Here is a 19,899-nt window from a genome sequence, read left to right on the forward strand (position 1 = left end):
GCATGTCTGGTGCCAGAAGAGGAGCAGGTGGAGTGTCGGTGTTCACATTATATGGCCAATGTTTTCAGTTGGATTTGCAGAATCAAAAATTATGTCAGCATCCTGAATAGGATTCAGAGCTTCACCTGGGACATGAACAGAAGCAGATTCCTAATCAGTAGTGAATCTACCACACTTGTGTTCAGCTCTAAGACAAGCTTCAAGAGCCGAGTCAGCATTTTGAAAGGGTGCATGATGTCACCCAATGTGGTGGCCAAGAGTGGGCTCAGGGTCAGCATGTGGTCTGCCCCTTGCATGCCCAGTGCAAATACCTAAAGGAAGTGTGGGATTTACGGCAGTGTTCTGAGCTATACCCACATCATTTTTATCAGATGCCTCACCAGTGTCATCAGCACATGCAGGAGCTGGCTCAATGTTGGCAGTAGCATCCTGAGCCGCATCCAAGTCACCTTTCTCATCCACCTCCACCTCTCCAGTGTCACCTCTCACCAGCACATGCAGAAGGATTTGGCTCAATGTCAGCAGTTTAAAAAAAAAAAAAAGCACAGCAATACTATGCTCATATGGTACATGAAGAAAAACTTCTGCCTTCTTCAAACTTTAAGGAAATTTTGAGATGTTAGTTTTCATTTCATAGATTTCACTCATTCATTTTAGCACCTATCAGTGTCAGAGTCTTGATTTATAGTCCCTAAATGGTTGTGTGCTCAGTCTAAGCCACTGACAGCCTGTAACTTCTGCTTCCTTTCTACTTGAGTAAAAGGCCCAGAAATTTTAGAAATCTTAAAAAGGACCTGCTCATCTTTATGCCTTCCTTGCATCTGCTTTTGGCTACCTGACCTCGTCATTCTCTGTATTATGGGAAGATGTAAAAAAAAAAAGAAAAAAAGAAAAAAGAAAATGTGTTCTCTCCTGTCTTTATGACCAGGATTTTACATTCCAGCCAGATTAAGAGAATGTGACAATGAGGGGCTTTGGGAACAAAAGGAACCGCTCTCTTCTGCACTGCATTCCCCATGGCCTTTCACAATTGCCCATTGGGGTCCTGGGATAGCAGAACAGTGAGGGTGACTTCTGAAATGCATGAACAAAGTGTGTCATTATCCACAGCAGAGGAGAACCATGGAGCTGCAAGTAAGGATTCTGGGAGATGCCTTCTAAATTCTCACTCCTTAACCGTGACTGTTATCCCTGGAGGATGGATGCAATGGCCTATTCCAGCACCACTGTGGTGGCTTGAATGAGAACAGCCCCCATGGGCTCATATATTTGAATGCTTGGTCTCCAGTTAGTGGAACTATTTTGGGGAGGCTTAGGAGGCGTGGCCTTGTTGGAGGAGTTGTGCCATTGGGGGTGGGCTTTGAGGTTTCAGAAAACTGGTGCCATTTCCAGTGAGCTCTCTCTTTCCTGTGTGGGTCAGCTGTCAGTTCTCAGTTGCTGCTCCAGCACCATGCCTGCCTGAACCATGATGGTGACAGATCTGTATGTATCACATTGGAACCATAAGCCCCACTCCATATAAACCCTTCCTTCTAAAAGTTGTCTTGGTCATGATGTTTTATTACAGTAATAGAAAGTAACTAATATAACCATTATCTACTTACAGTAAGAGTGATATGAACAAAGCCTGAAGGATTCATTCAAAGCTCTGAAGGGGTATTACCCAGTGAATCATGCCAAAAAAAAAACAGGTGAGACAGTTCCATAATGCTGGTTAGATGGGATACATAGAACAACAACTAATTTAATCAGATACATTTAGGAAGTGTGAATTTTGGAAATGCATTTGATGCTGCCTGGAAGATGGGAAGTGTCATCTGCTGTTGGATGGTCTGTATGTCAAATGTGTTGCTCTGATTGGTCAATAAATAAATCACTGATTGGCCAGTGGCCAGGCAGGAAGTATAGGTGGGACAAGGAGGAGAATAAAGCTGGGAAGTGGAAGGCTGAGTCAGAGACACTGCCAGCCGCCACGATGACAAACAGCATGTGAAGATGCCGCTAAGCCGCGAGCCACGTGGCAAGATATAGATTTATAGAAATGGATTAATTTAAGCTATAAGAACAGTTAGCAAGAAGCCTGCCACGGCCATACAGTTTGTAAGCAATATAAGTCTCTGTGTTTACTTGGTTGGGTCTGAGTGGCTGTGGGACTGGCAGGTGAAAGAGATTTGTCCTGACTGTGGGCCAGGCAGGAAAACTCTAGCTACAGTCATCAACATTTATTCCATAACAAATAATGACTCCAGGTCTTTGTCATTCATGATATCTCAGTGAAACTCCTAATTTAGCAGTCTACATTTACCTTTTAGTACGAGGTTTGAGGTGGTCATGTGCTACTTATGTGAAAACACTCACATTCCAAAACTTACCCAGCATCATCAAACGATGTAACAGAGATGATTAAAATAGCTTAAGAAGCATTGTTGATCAAAGAAGATGAAGTATACATCTTACATGTGTGTCCAAACTGTTTAAATGGATCATGTGAAATTTTCAGTTCATTGGTTTCACTGAGAATGATGAACTTGAACATATCAAAGCATGTGATATTTGTCATACTTAGATAAATTTTTATATTCCATGTTTCCTCACTCATTGCTTCTTTCTCATTAACTAAGCATGTGTAAGCCAGTTATAAAAAAGGAAAGAAAAGGCCACATGATACAAAGACACATGCCACTTGGAAAACAGAAACACTGAAAATGAATGAGAAGACCCTGAAGATATTTTCCTGAACTGTTATGCAACAGGAATACTAATGAATATAAAGACATCATTTATCAGAATACACAATTTCATAGGATTCTAGAAATTATTATTGGGTTGTGTACACGTGTGCATGCAGTTTTGTACTTATTTGTGCTGTGCTGTGTGTGTGTATTCTACCTTTTTAATGAAAAGATGAGAGAGAGATTGGTTGTTAGCAGTTCAGAGTGAAAATGATATGGAGGAAACCATGAACTTATTGCCATGTGAGCTTTTTCTTTCTGCAAAGCTAGGCACCATCCTTGGAATATGCCTGTGTCATTGCTAACTGTACCTCTTCATGAAGACTTCTATTTAGTCTTCTGTTAGCACGTGGAACTGACACCTAGCTCAGGTCTGTAATTTTGTACTAATTACACTGCAATTGCCAGGCAGTGGCTTCTGGGAAAGTCTTGTGATAGTTTGGTTTTATGCAAGTTTAACATCAGAAAAGTGATGCTTATTTTTAGTTCACTCATGACTTATTTCTTTAAAAGATAGAAAACAGTACTCTTTTGGTTTAGTTGACTCGGGCATACACTAATATCTCATTGCTATTAATGATGTTGTGGTTTGTATTTTAATCATTTGCATATCAAAGATATTGGCTCCCTTCATGCCAGCTGTAACTACTCCATGGTCATCATACTCACCACATTATTATTTACTTTCCATATCATCATAAAAATTCCGTATTAAAAAAAGATTCCGTATTAGTATAAAATTCTATTGGTACTAAGCATGTTAATTTATATTCTAATGAATTTTCTCTGAAATCTTATGACTAGCAAGTGAGTTTTTGCTTATTAAAAGTACTTGAGATCTATCTCTCTGCTAAGTCCTCCCTTGACTAAATATTTCTCAATTTGATTATATATAGTAGCTACTATTAATTTGGAAACCAAATTCAATTACACTTAAAAGAAAAAATAGTTTTCTTTCTGACAATATTAAAATTACAGTTACTAATGGTTTCATTAGGTGTAATAATTATGTAAAATCTGTCTCTTTCTCTCCTAATGTTGAACTTAGATGCTTCAAGGTAATTAGCTAGTTGTTAACAATCTGTAGTGGAGATCAGCAGCTGGTGTAACTAGGGTCTGCACACAGAGCTAGCTCTTCTGCTTGCTTTATTATCTTCTGAGTGGGGTTTAAAACACAAAAGAGGGCTATTACTTTTGTACTTGCTGTGACAGAGTATCTACAGAAATTATTCAAGGGAGGAAAGCTTGTGGCTGCAGGGAACTTCCATCAGTTACAGTGGGGAAGGCTAACGGGGTCTTGGTCTGTGGCAGTGATCTGTTGCTTCTCACATGCTGTTAGAACAGGAAGCAGACAGGTACAGACAGGAAGCAGAGCAGGTACTCAGAACTGGTACCAGAAATGGTGATGACCATTAAGACCCACCACCAGCAACCTTCTGCTAGCTATACCATATCCCAAAGGTTAAGCAATCTCCCAAACTGTAACCAAGTGTTCAAACATGAGCCCCCTTCTCTCTCTGTCTCTCTCTTTCTCTTGCTCTGTGGTTGTGTGCGTGTTAATGCTAGAATATTTTCAAAGTATAAATCAGAGGGCCAGTGAGGTGGCTAAGTGGATAAAGGCACTTGCCAGAATGACTGACAACTTGAATTTAATCCCTGAGACTAAAGAGAACTGACTCATAAATTATCCTTTGACCTCCACATTTCTGCTATGTTACATATGGGTCTTGCCCCATCTGCCAAATAAATGGAGACCAGGGTGTCCTTGAACTGACAGAGACCAGAGTGCCTCTGTTCCATGAGTGCAGGGATTAAAGGTGTGCACCAACATGCCCAGTCTCCTATTGCTGTTCTTCCTGCCTATAGATTCTCTGGATTTCAATGTGTCAAACTGGCAGGCTGATGAGGCCTAGGGTCCAGGAAGTTAGCAAACATCCTAAGATATGCTGCTTACTTCCACTTATGACATCTTGGCTTGTACTCTAATCATCTGCATATCAAACATATTCATTCCGGGGTCTGGAAAGATGGTGAGCAGTTTATAACAATTGTTGCTCTCGCAGAGGACACACAAGGTGCACAGGGAGAATGAATACAAAACATTTATATATATAATTTAAAACATACAAGTATGTTGGTTACTTTCCTGTTGACTGTAACTAATCTAGAAGTCTTTATTATTTATTCTCTGTATTCTTATGAGTTCTCCACACTTGTGTTAAAAATGTGCTCACTTTCTTACTTTTGCTTCCATAGACTAATTTACTATCACTCCTTAGAACAGTGCTTCTCAGCCTGTGGGTCACGACACATTTGGGGATCGTAGAATCTTTCACAGGGGTCACCTAAGACTTTTGAAAATACAGATAATGACATCATGATTCATAACATTAGCAAAATTACAGTTTTGAAGTAGTATCTAAAATAATTTTATGGTTGGGAGTTGTCACCACAAATGAGGAACTATATTAAAGGGTCACAGCATTAGGAAGATTGAGGACCACTTACTTAGAAGGTGACTGGCATGGGTGTGCCCAGGAGTGAGGGTATGAATGAGGTGAAGGACATGTTCGAGGCTGGGTTCCTGTTCTCTGACACTATTTGCAATACTTCAGGCATAGGCACGCAGAGGCATCATTCCCCTCACAAGCAAATATGTTACTTTTCAAATTAGTGGGCATTACCATTAAACATGTTTGTTCTTCAGAGCTATCAGGTATTGGCTCTCCCTGAGAACACAGGTTCATTTTGGATTTTCTAAGAACTGTCTGGTCCCTCTTCTTTATACTGTAGATCTTGTTACAATGTAAATATTGTGTCGGTGTTTTCTGCAGTGGAAAGGTAGAGGATTAACCTTCTTGGTTTGGTTCTGAAAGGAACTTTTGGGGTACACACTTTCCAAACTACTTTATTCCTTAGTAGTCACAGGGTATTGACACATGAAAAGTAGAAATTATTACTTTAAAATAAAATATCTTCAAATATGCTTATCTATCTACAAATTACTACAATATCACCAAGAAGTGAAAAATATTTGTGCTAGCCTAGATTAAGAGAAAACCATGAACTGAGAAACTTAGCCTTGCCCTTGTAGTTGAGACTAAACTAAATTCCCTGTGTTTTAAAATTTCTAGATCTTATGTGACATGATTATTAATATTAATAGATCCCTTTCATCAGTGTTTCTCTTCTGTGGTTGGGAGGCAAAAATGCATATTTTCCATTTATAAGTAAACACTGATTTAATTACTAGTACCTATGAAACTGCTTTATAGAAACCCATTTGTCCACTTATTTACATTCAAAAATTATTAAAATGCAACTTATGATTCACACAAACCCTCACTCTAGGGCTCCAGGTTACAAACAAGTTTCCTAACCTCCAGTAGCTCACAGTAACGAAGTTGCTTTAATATAAATCTATAAGTATCTATTTAAAACTCCCCCAATATTTTAAATGTTTGAAAGTAGCACAAATAATGTAAGTGTATATTATTTTAAAATACAGAACAAAAAAATCCAGAAGTTAATGTTACTGTATGGTAATTGAATCTTCACTTCTAGAACTGCTGGTTAATTGGGGAAAAGATACTTACTGTTTAACTAGAGGAAGAGTTTTCAACGTACACCTCAGGGAATCAAATAGAAAACACATTGTAATGTCTTCATAATGAAAACTTTGGTGAACAGATTACAAGTAGCTAAATTTCCAGTTTCCTGCTAGTGTAAATATGAAGCAAAGACAAAAACAGAGAAGATGCTCTCATATGTGATCCTGAAATAAGAATGTCCAAGGGAAGATAAAAACTACCTGCATTTATGCACATGGGTGATTCCTGGATAACTGAAATAACCCATTAAAATGTGTTCACGCGTATTATCATAGTCATGTTTTAAAATCGCTCGGTGTATTTATTTCTGCAAACCATCCTTGGTCAAACATCAAACATCTCTTTTGTGAGAACTGCACTCAATCTTCCACTCACTGTTTCCAGTTCTTTCTCTTATTGGGCCACCACTACCTGCAAGGACTTACTGCTCACTTGGAATTTATATAGAAATTTTCATATCTACAAAATGGCTTCCTCTGACCAACTTTACATATAAAATTGTGATAGGTGGACTACTCCTGCATTTTAACAAAATTCATAAGAAAATGAATTTCACAATGGAGCATTTTACCTTAATAACAGAGGTACTTTCATTGTCCTGTTGTGGGCCCAGGAACATCAGGTTTTTCAGAGAGCCTTTAGAATAAAAATATGAAATAATGGGTGAGTTTGGTCCTTTGAGCAACTCTGTTGAAACATTTGTTGCCTGTATATTATGTGATATTTTTGCAGTTATGTAATTCGAAGTTGACCTGTTTTAAAGTTTTTTGATGCCTTTGTGAACTTCAACTTACCTCAATCTATAAAACATTCAGTTAAGACTCATAGTTCTATTTAAAAATAGAAATTAAAACAGTGGCTTGGGAGATTGCTCATTCAATAAGAGTACTTGCTGTCCACACACAACAGCCTGAATTTGAATCTTCAGTATCCACATGAAAAGATGGGCATGGATGCATGCACTTGTAACCCCAGTACTGTGGGTGGGATTGACAGGGTATCATTTGGGCTTGGTGGCTGCCCGAGCTGCTCCAGGCTCAGTGAGAGACCTTATGTCAAGTGGGTAAGTTAGAGAATGATACAAGATACCAATATCCTCCTCTTGCCTTCATGTCTGCACACAGATATAGGCAAAGCATGCAGCACACACATGCACACACACATGCACACACAGGAGGGGGGATGGTGGTTCCTCCACACACTTTGTTCTGATGGCTGCAGTAACTGATGGCTTTGTGGTTATGTGCACAAATAACTTAATGCTCTTATTTCATTTTTCCCATATACCTAGAGCACCATGGTCCATTTTCTGTCAAACTTTTTAGGTATTTCGCTGAGTCTCATGCTCCCTCCCAAGAGGTTGGTGGGTAGAACATGAAACTGATTCATAGCTCTAAGCACTGAAGGGCCAACAATCTCAGAAGCCACCACATTTTTGGTGCTTTGAAGCTGCTTTTTGATAGTCTGTCCACAAGTATATAATGAAACTGTCACATGACTATTTTTATACTGAATGGGCATTTCTGTGTAATGCTGAGTCTTTACAGGGCACTGGAGAGCAACACTGTCCCCTCAGCTCTACTCCATCCAAACTACAATGAAGAGCTCCAAATTTTAGGGCTTCTGGTTGGTCAGTTCTGGACCAAGCACTTTGTTTCCCAACTTTCACCATCCTTGGATTTCACCACAGTTGTAGAACTCATTGAGGGGGCTACTAACCTGCTGTACAGAAGCATGTCTATAAGGCCATTCTGAGGTGATCAGCGAAAGCTAGGAGAATCCTGAACCTTGCCATTTAACTCACACTCTTCCCAGCAGACAACTTGCCCTAAACATATTAGTGACCTGAATGAATGACCTGAAAACTAATTTTTTAAAACATGTGCATGGGATGTTATGTGCACTGTATTTGTATGTATGTATGACTTGAGGTACATCCATGCCAGTGTGCAGTTGTGATTAGAGTACAGACTTGGGCATCGACTCTCACCTTCAACCTTAGTTTTGTGACTGGGTCTCTTGATCATGAATGCCACCCCCAGGCTAGCTATCCAGTAAACTTCAAGGGATTCTCTGTCTCCATCTCCCATCTCAGCACAAGCTCTCCAGGATTATAGATGCACATAAGACCATCAGGCTTCATGTAGATTCTGGGCATCCAACCTCACGTATGCACAGCAAGTACTTTATCCACTGAATCATCTCCCCAGCCGTGGACTCTCAGCAGCATTCCTACTGTATCAGAGGTTTAATCAGTCATTTCAATGTCATGTGCTCTATAAATAATTGTTCATCTTGTGATTAAAGAAGAAATAAGCCAAAATTGTCTTACACAAAGGAAAACACAGGGTCAGTTTCTGATCTTTATATTCTTATCTACATATTCAGTATATTTTAAAATCCAGACACTATTACCAGACTGAGGTCTTTTGTTTGATTCTTCCACTAACTACTAAAGAGAAAGGCAAAATATGTTATAAACAACTATAGAAAATATGACTATTAAATGCCAAGACTAATATTTTGTTATCACATATTCTTTGACACCAATTCTGGATAGCTTTTAAAATGAATATTGATTCATAGAAAATAAAACTCTTAATAGAAAATAAACTCTTAATTTCTACTTCCTTGTGTATTTCAAATATAAGGAGATAATTTTATCAAAAGTTACTACTTACAATAAATTGTTATGCACATACCTATGATTTTGAGCACTATCAGACAGAGACAAAGTAGCATCTTAACCAGAATCAATATCACAAACTGAAGTGTTAAAGAATTTCCACTTTTGTCTCTGGACTAGTGGTGTTAGGAGAACTGTGAGTATATTCATCTAGTATAAAAGTGAAAAGAGCTTCTCCAAGGATTGAGTTCCACTGAGGATGAAAATTCCAGACACAAGGAAGCTAAGTCTACAGTGACTGCCCTTTGCAGCATAGCAGAACATAAGAAACACAAGCAGGCCAAGGACAAAGACCTTTGCACAGAATTTTCAGCTGCCAGTGTGGCAAAGCTCCCGAGAGGTCAGTGTGTATACTCTCCTCAGCTACTCCTGAGGAAGGTGCTGAAGGCCTCATTCTAGCTCTGGTACCTCGCTCATGTGCAGTGCAAAGAAGTTGAGCATCAGCTGCTATCACTTTCCATGGTAAGAGCGATTGGAAAGACCCCTGTAGTAGTTATGCACCCTGAACTGTATCTCCAGGGATAGAAGCATGGAAGAAAGATGGGGACAGAGCAGCAATCCAAGTACCTCAGCAGAAACATTTTTTTTTGTTTCCACATATAAACCATAGAGTGACTCAAGCTTTCACTGTGTGCTAACAGCCTGCCCTCCACAAAGGAAAAAAAAATAATTCTTGTTTACTTCATTTACAGTAAGTAAAACTGCAGCATAACCTCCTTGACATTGCCCATGGCCGAGGCAGAGCATTTGTCCCACCAACAAATAGGCTGAGAATGTGGCTCTACAGTAGAGCCTATGCTTAGCATGTAGGAGGCCTCCATCAACCCTCTTCACCACAAAGAAAAATCCAATGCTTTCCAATCTAAAAATGTACTGATAATACTGTGGAGACTGTAAGACAAAGCAAAACTTAAGTACACAAAATGGTATCTGAGAATACACCTAAAAGAATTAGCTTGTTATCTTTTAATTTCCCTAGTATTAATGTGCTGTTAAGTCTTACCTAGAGAAAGGCATCGTGTCAGTACTGTAGTGTACTCCTAAAAATAAAAACAAAATGCATTTTATTACAACTCTAGAAAAATATAACATAAAAATGATTAGACACATTGTTAGTATCAATTTCTCTGAGACCATCTAGAGAATACTCTAGAGGAAATATTTATTTGTAGGCAATTACTTCATGTAGAATTCTTCCATTTTCTGTATATTTCAAATCAAAGAAGACAGAAATTTATCAATCATATACCTTAAAATAAACAGCCACACACAATTGTGATGATCCTAATGAACTCTCTCAGACTGATGGAGAGCAGTATCCTTACCAGAATAAGTATCATCAATTGATTGTGTCACAAAATAGCTTCTTGTGGTTCTTGTTTGACTTTGGGCTGATGATACTAGAAAAAAATTCTAGATTGGGTGTGGTGGCACACAATTTTAATCCCAGTACTTAGGAGGCAAAGGCAAGTGGATCCCTGTGATTTCCAGGACAGCCAGAACTACATAACAGTGAAAGCATGTCAAAAACAAACAAACAAACAAACTAATTAATTAATTAATTAATAATAACCAAAAAGAAAAAAATTCTAGAAGTATATACACATTTTTTTCTTCAGGAAAACAAAGAACCTTGTTCAGCTTTTTAGTTGAAATTGTTCAGTTTATGGTGCAAATTCCTACCACTGGGACTAGATGATGGCTATTGTCCTTTGTATCATGATAAAACCTTGCAGAAAGAAACAGAAGAGGGACAAGGACCATTACAAAACAGCCCAAGGGAGGATGACGTGCTTACTCCCTTGTCCCCTTTGAGGGAAGGAGCTCCTCAGTTCCAGCCATGTTCCCAGCCTTATGTGCAGCTTAAAGGATGCTCAGGAAAGCATCCGTCATCTCTCATGAAAAGAATTATTGGAAAGATCCCTCCCTTGGTAGTAATGCACCCTGAGCTCTATCTGAGGTGAAAGAGCAGTAGAGAATTTACTGTGGGACTGGAATAGCAAATTTCATGGGTCATCTTCTGACATGGAATCATTGTATGTGTTTACATAAACTATGAACTCACTCAAGCCTTCACCACTAGTTAGTTTTTAGAAATAAAAATATTCCTTGTTTGCCTTATTTAAAGTAAGGGAAACTCAGTATACCTTCCTAGCATTCCCCATGACTCAGGAAGGGCATCTGACCCACTATCAAATGGGCTGGGACTGTGGCTCAATGGTAAAGCCTACGCCTATCATGTGGGAGCCCTCAGTCAGCCCTCATCACTATAAGTGCAGAGAACAACAAAATTCACAGTAACGTGATACTAGAAATTTACCTGCATTACCATAATACTGACACTTTTTGTCTTACCTCTGAAGGGAAGAAGGCATTTGGATTTACTACCTAGTGTGGCTGACAGTGGCAAGTTAGGTATAAAAGACACTGTGATGACAGTTGTTGAAATACAAACTCTGCAGTGTTCCTTCCACTGTCAAGAGAGTCTCTCTAGACTCAGTGGAGATGCAGCTAATTCTTTGACATACAGAATGATGTCATTGGCTTAACTCTCCCTTCTTGTCCAAAGTTTCTCTGGAAATTGTACTTTTCAGTGTGTAAAGCATTTGATTATTTCCTGGCGTCTATTCCTCCTGGGTGACTTTGCTTCTTCTTGTTCTAGAGCTTTCAGGTGTGTTGTTAAGTCACTAGTGTGAGATTTCTCTAACTTCTTTATGTAGGCATTTAGTGCTATGAATTTTCCTCTTAGCACTGCTTTCATAGTGTCCCATAAATTTGGGTATGTAGCAGCCACTTTGGAAATCAGTATGGCGCTTTCTCAGAAAATTGGGAATCAATCTTCCTCAAGACCCAGCTATACCACTCTTGGGCATATACCCAAGGAATGCTCAATCATACCACAAGGACACATGCTCAACTATGTTCACAGCAGCATTATTTGTAATAGCCAGAACCTGCAAACAACCTAGATGCCCTTCAACTGAAGAATGGATAAAGAAAATGTGGTACATATACACAATGGAGTACTACTCAGCAGAGAAAAACAATGATATCATGAGGTTTGCAGGCAAATGGATGGAACGAGAAAATATCATCCTGAGTGAGGTAACCCAGACTCAGAAAGACAAACATGGTATGTACTCACTCGTAAGTGGATACTGGATAAGGATAACCAGACTGCAACTGGGAGGCTAGCTAGTAAAGAGAACCCTAGGAAAGATACAGGGATCACCCAGCAATGGAGAAATGGATGAGAAATGCTCTACATGAGCAAACTGGGACTGAAGGGGGGTAATGGAGGGCAAAGGTGGGGAGAAAGAGAGCTTAGGGGAGCAGGAGGTCCTAGCTGGATCAGGAACAGAGCAGGAGAACAAGGAAAGAGATACCACGATAAATGAAGACACCATGGGAATAGGAAGAATCAGAGTGCTAGAGAGGTCCCCAGGAATCCACAAAGATGACTCCACTATAGACTACTGGCAATGGTCGAGAGGGTGCCCTAGCTGACCTACCCTGGCGATCGGATGGTGGAACACCCTAACTGTCATAATAGAACCCTCATCCATCGGCTGATGGAAGCAGATGCAGACATCCATAGCCAAACCCCAGGTGGAGCTCCAGGAGTCCAATTGACAAGAGAGAGGAGGGATCATATGAGCAAGAGATATCAAGACCATGATTGAAAAATGTACAGAGACAACTAGCCAAACTAGTAGAAACACATGAACTGTGAACCAATAGCTGAGGAACCCCCATGGAAATGGACTAGGCCCTCTGGATAAGTGAGAGAGTTGTTTAGCTTGAGCTGTTTAGGGGGCCCCCAGGCAGTGAGACGGGGACCCATCCCTAGTGCATGAGCCAGCTTTTTGGAACCTAGTGCCTATGCTGAGACACTTTGCTCAACCTTGGTGCAGGGAGGAGGGGATTGGACCTGCCTCAACTGAATGTACCAGGCTCTACTGACTCCCCAGGAGAGATCTTGCCTTGGAGGAAGTGGGAATGGAGGTGCTGGAAGGCTGGGGGTGGGAGGAGGAAGGACAGGGGAATCCATGGTTGATATGTAAAATGAATAGAAAATCTCTTAATAAAAAGAAAAAAAAGGAAAACAACTTTACTCATGGCCTAACATGCTACACCAGAGTTGTATTGAATGTAGTACTTAAACTATCTATCATCTATCTATCTGTCTATCTATCTATCTATACATACATACATACATACATACATACATATCTGTCTATCTATACATCAATATTATTTTTTCTTAGATCTCTCAATCTCAATCTGTCCTGTAGTCCTGGTAGAGTCATGTGGAATTGAGTTTGTATTACTTAGAATCATCTCTGGTAGAACTCTTGTGTAAACTCATTTATTAAGATGCCAACCGATACTGGAAACAGGTGAGTGTAAGCTGTTTCTAAACACAATTGTCTGTTTTCTTAAGTGCTTGCAGGATGATTTTTGTACTACATTAGTAATGTATGTATTTATATATGTGTGTGTATTATGTAATAAAATATATATTATATTAGCATTAGCTATTTTTCTCTTTTACTATGACAAAGTGGTGTCTTAGTCACTGTCACTGTGTAGAGACACCATGACAAAGGCAAATCATATATATAAAAGCATTTAATTGAGGGCTTGCTTATAGTTTCAAAAGCTTAGTCCATTGTCATTATGGCAGGGAACATGGCCACAGGCAGGTAGGCATGGTTCTGGAGAAATAGCTAAGAGCTGATAGATACACAGAGACAGAAAGAGATACAAAAAGAGACTGGGCCCCGCATGGGCATTGGACACCTCCAAGTCCACCTTCCCCACCCACCCCCACCCCATGACACACTTCCTCCAACAAGGCCATGTCTCCTAATCTTTCTAATTTTTTCAAAGAGTTCCACTCCCCGGTGTCGAAGCCCTCAAATATATAAGCCTATGGGGGCCATTCTTCTTCAGACCATCACAAGTATTTAACCTAAATGCAGGCAGTTACAAGTTTGTAGAATTGGGGACTGAAAGAAAACTGGTTTTCTAAAACTTCTACTCAGTTGGGTTCATCTAAATGGGTACCTAAGTAAAATGTTAATTTGGGGCTTTTTTTTTCTTGGTGAAGTGTTTTAAATCTATCGTTCAACTATTAATTGTGGGGAAACAGGCTGATAAAAAATAACTTGTTATCTATTGACTACTCTTCACAAAGGTAAGACAACACTTACTTATGTCACCAAACATGGAGAAGTTGAGCTGATGCCCAGATAGAAGCTTCATCCCTACTGACTAGCATTGATGATACTTGAAGGTACTATCCACACTACTAGAGGATAAAGGCAATTATCAATATCTCCCAGCAACAAACCCTGAAGCCTACAAGAGCAATATACTGCCTACAAGATATACTGGTGCGATGGTGGCACATTTGTTCTGGGAGTAAACAACTTTGCTTGTTTGTTTGTTTGTTTGCTTGCTTGCTTGCTTGCTTGCTTGCTTGCTTGCTTGCTTGTTGAGACAGGTTTCAATGTGTAGCCCTGGCTGTCCTGGAACTCACTCTATAGACCAGGTTATCTTTGAACTCAGAGATCCAACTGTCTCTGCCTTCAGAATGTTGGGATTAAAGGCATGTGCCACCCTGCCTGCCTCTACTCTTTTTAAATTGGATTTATGCTCCACTCCATGAGATGTAACCCATACCTGACACTGCTAACATGGCCAAGAACCTGAGACAAGGTAAGTCACCAGCCTAGGGGAAAATCTACTACTATTATTCTTCTAAAGGAACACAGGAATAAAATGACATACTGCAATACCCATAGATCAGTGCTTGCTCGATCCACATCAGGGAGGCTTCTTCTTCCAGTGGATGACAAGAAACATAGAGACCCACAACTAGATAATGTGCAGAGAGTGGGAGACATTGGACCACTCACCCCTAAATAAGATGTCTCCATCAAACTCCTCAAGGTTCGGGAATCTGTACATAAGAGGAGGCAGAAAGATTGTAAGAGCTAGAGATGATGGATGACTCCAAGGCATCAGTGTATTCCAGACATAGCAGGACTGTTCATAACATATGAACTCACAGAAACTGTGGCAGCACACATAAGAGACCTCTATCAGTCGAGCCAGATGGAGTCCCAGTACTCAGAGGCGAAGTGGACACAGGGTCCCACCCTTAGCCAAAAAACTGTCTGCAGTTGATACCCTTTAGCAAAGGGAAAACTAATTTCTCCAATGGAGTCTCACTGGATTTATTAACCATGCTGTAGGTCAGGTCCCATGCCCAAGAGTAGTGACCAATACAAAACAAACTTAATGGTATTTTTATCAAGTTTTTGCTTCATTTTACTTTGTATTGACATTTTTTGTCTTACTGATCTTTCACTTTGTTAGTTTTGACTTTCAATTCTGTGCTTTTGAAAGTTTTTTTCTGTTTCTTGGGTTTGCTTGTTTGTTTGTTTGTCTCTGAGTTTTTTTGTACCTTTTTTGAAAGAGAGAAAAAACAAAACAATGTTGAGTGGGTAGGGAGGTGGGGAGAAACAGGAAGAAATTGGGATGGGAAAAAACATCAAAATATATAGTATGAAAAATATCAATAAAATATCTTGTTAGAGGATTTAGAAAATAAATTATTTACTTAATTACTAAAATATGATTTTGTTGAATTATCAGAAAAATTATAAACTTTTTTGCTGAACAAATTTCAATTTAAAATATTAGTCTTAGGTTTGGTTCACATATAGAGATAATGTTACATGATTTCTGGGCTCTGGACTATGTATATGTTTTTATCAGTGTTGAGGATGGCTAACTTCTCTATTGGAATAATTGCTAATAGATAGCACATTTTGTTGTAAATAATGTTATGAAATCAATTTTCTATTTAATTTTGTATATTTGTACACAGTAAAGTCATTAAATATGCTTCTAATGGTTCTATTCACAAAGAGGCAATGTTAGATTCAGAATCTCTGTTTATGGGATCATTGAACTAATTCTTATGTTTATAACAGAAAATGTTCTGGCACAATATAATAAAAATATGTTTGAGACTTGGAAATCACACCGTGTCAACAATCAGCTCATTAGGGACAGTCACAGTAACTCTCTGAAAAGTCTATCAGGTTTTAACTGTGGCCTGACAAAAAGGTAAGTCTTAATGGAGTAAGGAAAGACAGAATAGGTCCCAGGTCACCCGGCTCTGCAGGCTGTCACTGTGTCTTCCGTCTGCCCATCTAGATGAACCCTTTGCTGCTCTCCACCCCATTCTGTGTACCAGGAAGCTGACTCACATACACAACAGAGCTGCCATCACTATGACCTAATACTTTTGAGTTCATATTCTTCATAAGCCATCCTGCTTAGAGTAATCACTCTCCTACCTTTCAGGTCTAGGAATGTAACATTCCCAAACATTGTTAAGTACTGAGACGCTATACTAGGGTAGCCCAGGCTGGCCTGAAAACCGTAATCTTTCTGCCTCAACATACAGAGTGCTAGGATTATAGGCTTTTGGTTTCTTTAATCCTATGTTTATAAATTGTACTTTTTTGATTCTACTCAAGTCATAAATTTTAAATGGAGGACCTATTTCATTGCCAAGACCTAACTACACTCAGTAACTACTTGTTCAATTTGAAACACATTGGCCCCACAAATACATAGAGATCAAATGAAATTTGCAGAATGTCCCATTACATACTCTAGATCAGGGGTGCCCTACTTGTGGGCCAAACATGACCCAGGGTACGTATGGATATGACTATAAACTTACTGAAAAAAATAATCTTTATTTTTGTAAGCCATGGGTTCTTGAACATAATGTTGTGAATGAATACAATGTGATACAATGTTAAGCGAAGTGTATGTATGTTGTTGCCGTTTGTCCTCATGTTTGGCTTCAGTTTCAAAACTGGTGACATGTACCTTCTAGCATGCTGTCTTTCAAGAGCAGACTGTTGAATTGGTAGCATGAGCAGTTACATATGCTTGTGGTCAGCTTCAAAAATAAAACCTAGTAATTGTTTTTATCCTACCATTACAAACACTAGATGTTAATTGGTATTTAGAAGACAGGAAGTTATTTTATTTGATCAAGCGTATTTTTATAGCTTAGATAGGCCTCATGGATCACCACTGAGCTTTACAATTGGCTGGTTTGTACTGCACAGGAAGTTGGGAAGGCCCAAACTTTGCTTTCTATTTTCCTGTTTTCTTTTTCTTTCTTTCTTCCTTTGTTTTGAGACAGGATCTTGCTATAAAACTTGGGCTGATTTGAACTCACAAGTTAGGTTTGCCTCTGCGTCCTGAGCGCTGGGATTAAAGGCGTACACCACTATGCCCGGCCACCTATTTTCTTAATACAAGTAACTATAGTGCTGGCAAGATGGCTCAGGGACTAAAGGCACTTAGTGCCAAAGTGAGGACCTCTGCAGGGGAAGAAGCATCTCCTGCAAGCTGTCTTCTGCTCTCCACTGGCAGACACATGCACATTCAGGCAAATAAGTAAATGTAATGAAAAAAAGAAAGTATGCTTGCTTTCCTAAGACCTCAGGAATGTCCATCTAATTGACACGACATTGCATGACTCAATAGCTGCACTGTTTACAAACTGTGGCTGTGACAGTCCTGAACAAGAAGGGGTTCCTGTTTAAGCTGCAGGAACTTTTCTGACTATGGATCGTCGCTCCTTCTGTGGCAGATTTTTACAGTTCCTCTGATGCATTTAGGACAACTGTCTCAAGGTAACCTGCAGCTTCCCTGACAACTACTCCCTCTCTCTCCTGCTAAGAACTGTAGCCCTTTCCTGCTTTTAAAAAAAAAAAAAAAAAAAAAAAAAAAAAAAAAACTTTCTGCTACCATATCCACCACTTCCACCATCAGATCCATAGCCACCACCATAGGGACCACCTGAGCTTCTTCCACCAAAACTGCCCCCTTTCATGGGCCCATAATTTGATTGCTGTTGTCCACTATAATTTCCAAAGTCATTATAATCCCCACCACCACCATAGTTACCTCCACCAAAATTTCCTCCTTCGTTGTAACCATCGTATCCTCCTCCACCACCACCATATCCACCACCTTGGTTTCCATATCCTGGTCCACCACCACCATAGCCTCCTCTACTACTGTAACCAGGACCACCACCATAGTTGCCACCATCACCTCCAAATCCATTATATCCACCATCACCACCTCCATACCTACCTCTGCTGCCACCACCTCCACCACCATAGCCTCCTCTTCCACCAAAGTTTCCACCACGACTAAACTTACCTCCACCACCTCCAAAGTCTCCTCCATGACCCACCTCCACGACCTCTCTGTGATCCAGCAGACTGCATCTCTTGTTTAGAAAGGGCCTTTTTCCACTTCACAGTGACGCCAGTTAATAGTGTGGTATTTCTGAACAACAATTTTATCAACTGTGTCATGATCATCAAAAGTTACAAAAGCAAATCCTCTCTTTTTTCCACTCTGCCTGTCTTCCATAACTTCTATGGTTTCGATTTTGCCATACTTTTCAAAGTAGTCTCTCAGATTATATTCTTCTGTATCTTCTTTAATACCACCAACAAAAATTTTCTTCACAGTTAAATGGGCACCAGGCTTTACAGAATCCTCTCTAGAAACAGCTCTCTTCGGTTCCACCACACGCCCATCAACCTTGTGTGGACGAGCACAGATTACAGCATCCACCTCTTCAACACAAGAGTAGGTCACAAAACTAAAGCCCCTGGAATGTTTTGTTTGGGGATCTCTCATTACCACACAGTCTGTAAGTGTGCCCCATTTCTCAGAATGTTCTCTTAAGCTATCATCTGTGGTTTCAAAGCTCAGACCACCAATAAACAGCTTCCTCAACTGTTCTGGTGTCTTTGAATCATGGCCCTCCTCCCCCCGGCGGCGGCGGCGACGGCCGGAGTCAGGCTGGGGGCGACCGGGCGGCAGTTTTACCTCCATTTTACGACCGTACTCGCCTCTTCCAACTCAAGTTCAATATCCAAAGATTCTTTGCTTAGGGCTGGAGAGATGGTTTCGTGGTTAAGGGAGTTTGGTTTCCAGGCTCACAACTGCCTATAAACCCAGCACTTGGGTTTTTAGTGCCCTCTTCTGGCCCCTGTGGGGAACTGCACTCATGAACACAATTCTCTGCAGCACATATACATGATTTAAAATAAATGGAGAAAACAAAATTTTAAAAAAGCTTTAAAAAACATTCTCAATTTTACCTTTTCCTCTTAAGAGAAGGCCTTCTGAACTATGTTGGACTCAAATTCAATAACTCCAACTAGTCTTGAGCATCCCATTTTCCTGCCTCTACCTCCCTAGTGTTTAGGATTATGACCCACAACAACATACATCTCAGATTTACTTTCTAATGTGAACAATTAATCCCACTTATGAACGATATAACAAGAGAAACAGCAGCAGTCACAACCACAGAAAGGTTCTTTGGGAAGCTGTTGGAGCTTGTGGGAAATGCCTGTAATCCCTACAAGGAGGGGGGGGGGGAGACTACCAGGTGTTCCAGGGCTTCTTCTCCTACACAGTGAAGTGGAGACCAACATGGGCTATGAGAGACTATCTTAAAATTCCAAACAAAGGCTCTTCAGACTCAATTACTTTCACTTTACTATGGTGAACACTAGGCCAGAAAGCTTGGTAGCTTGTAGAATCTTCTGGAACAAAAGCCATTCCACTGGTACTGAAAAATAGAAAACCAAAGCTCTCACTTCAGAAACCTATCTGCCACCCTCTTTTGCTGTTTTTGTTTGTTTTGTTTTGTTTTGAGACTGGGGTCCTAAGAGGGTGGGCTGGCTTTGAACTCTTGCACCTATTTGTCAGCCTCTGCAGGAACTGCATCTGGCCT

At 40.0% G+C, this 19,899-nt stretch overlaps 1 protein-coding gene across 1 annotated transcript; it reads right to left on the reverse strand.

The window, feature by feature from the left end:
• Positions 1–42: 42 nt before the first annotated feature.
• Positions 43–19,023, reverse strand: LOC131894252 (heterogeneous nuclear ribonucleoprotein A3-like). The gene is given in 5 exon segments (XM_059244477.1): positions 43–125; positions 381–511; positions 17,873–18,328; positions 18,330–18,394; positions 18,396–19,023. Coding segments are annotated over 5 exon segments (1,329 nt in total). The 5' UTR covers positions 18,990–19,023.
• Positions 19,024–19,899: the final 876 nt, after the last annotated feature.

This window comes from Peromyscus eremicus, chromosome 17, assembly GCF_949786415.1.
Source record: "Peromyscus eremicus chromosome 17, PerEre_H2_v1, whole genome shotgun sequence".
Taxonomy (NCBI): domain Eukaryota; kingdom Metazoa; phylum Chordata; class Mammalia; order Rodentia; family Cricetidae; genus Peromyscus; species Peromyscus eremicus.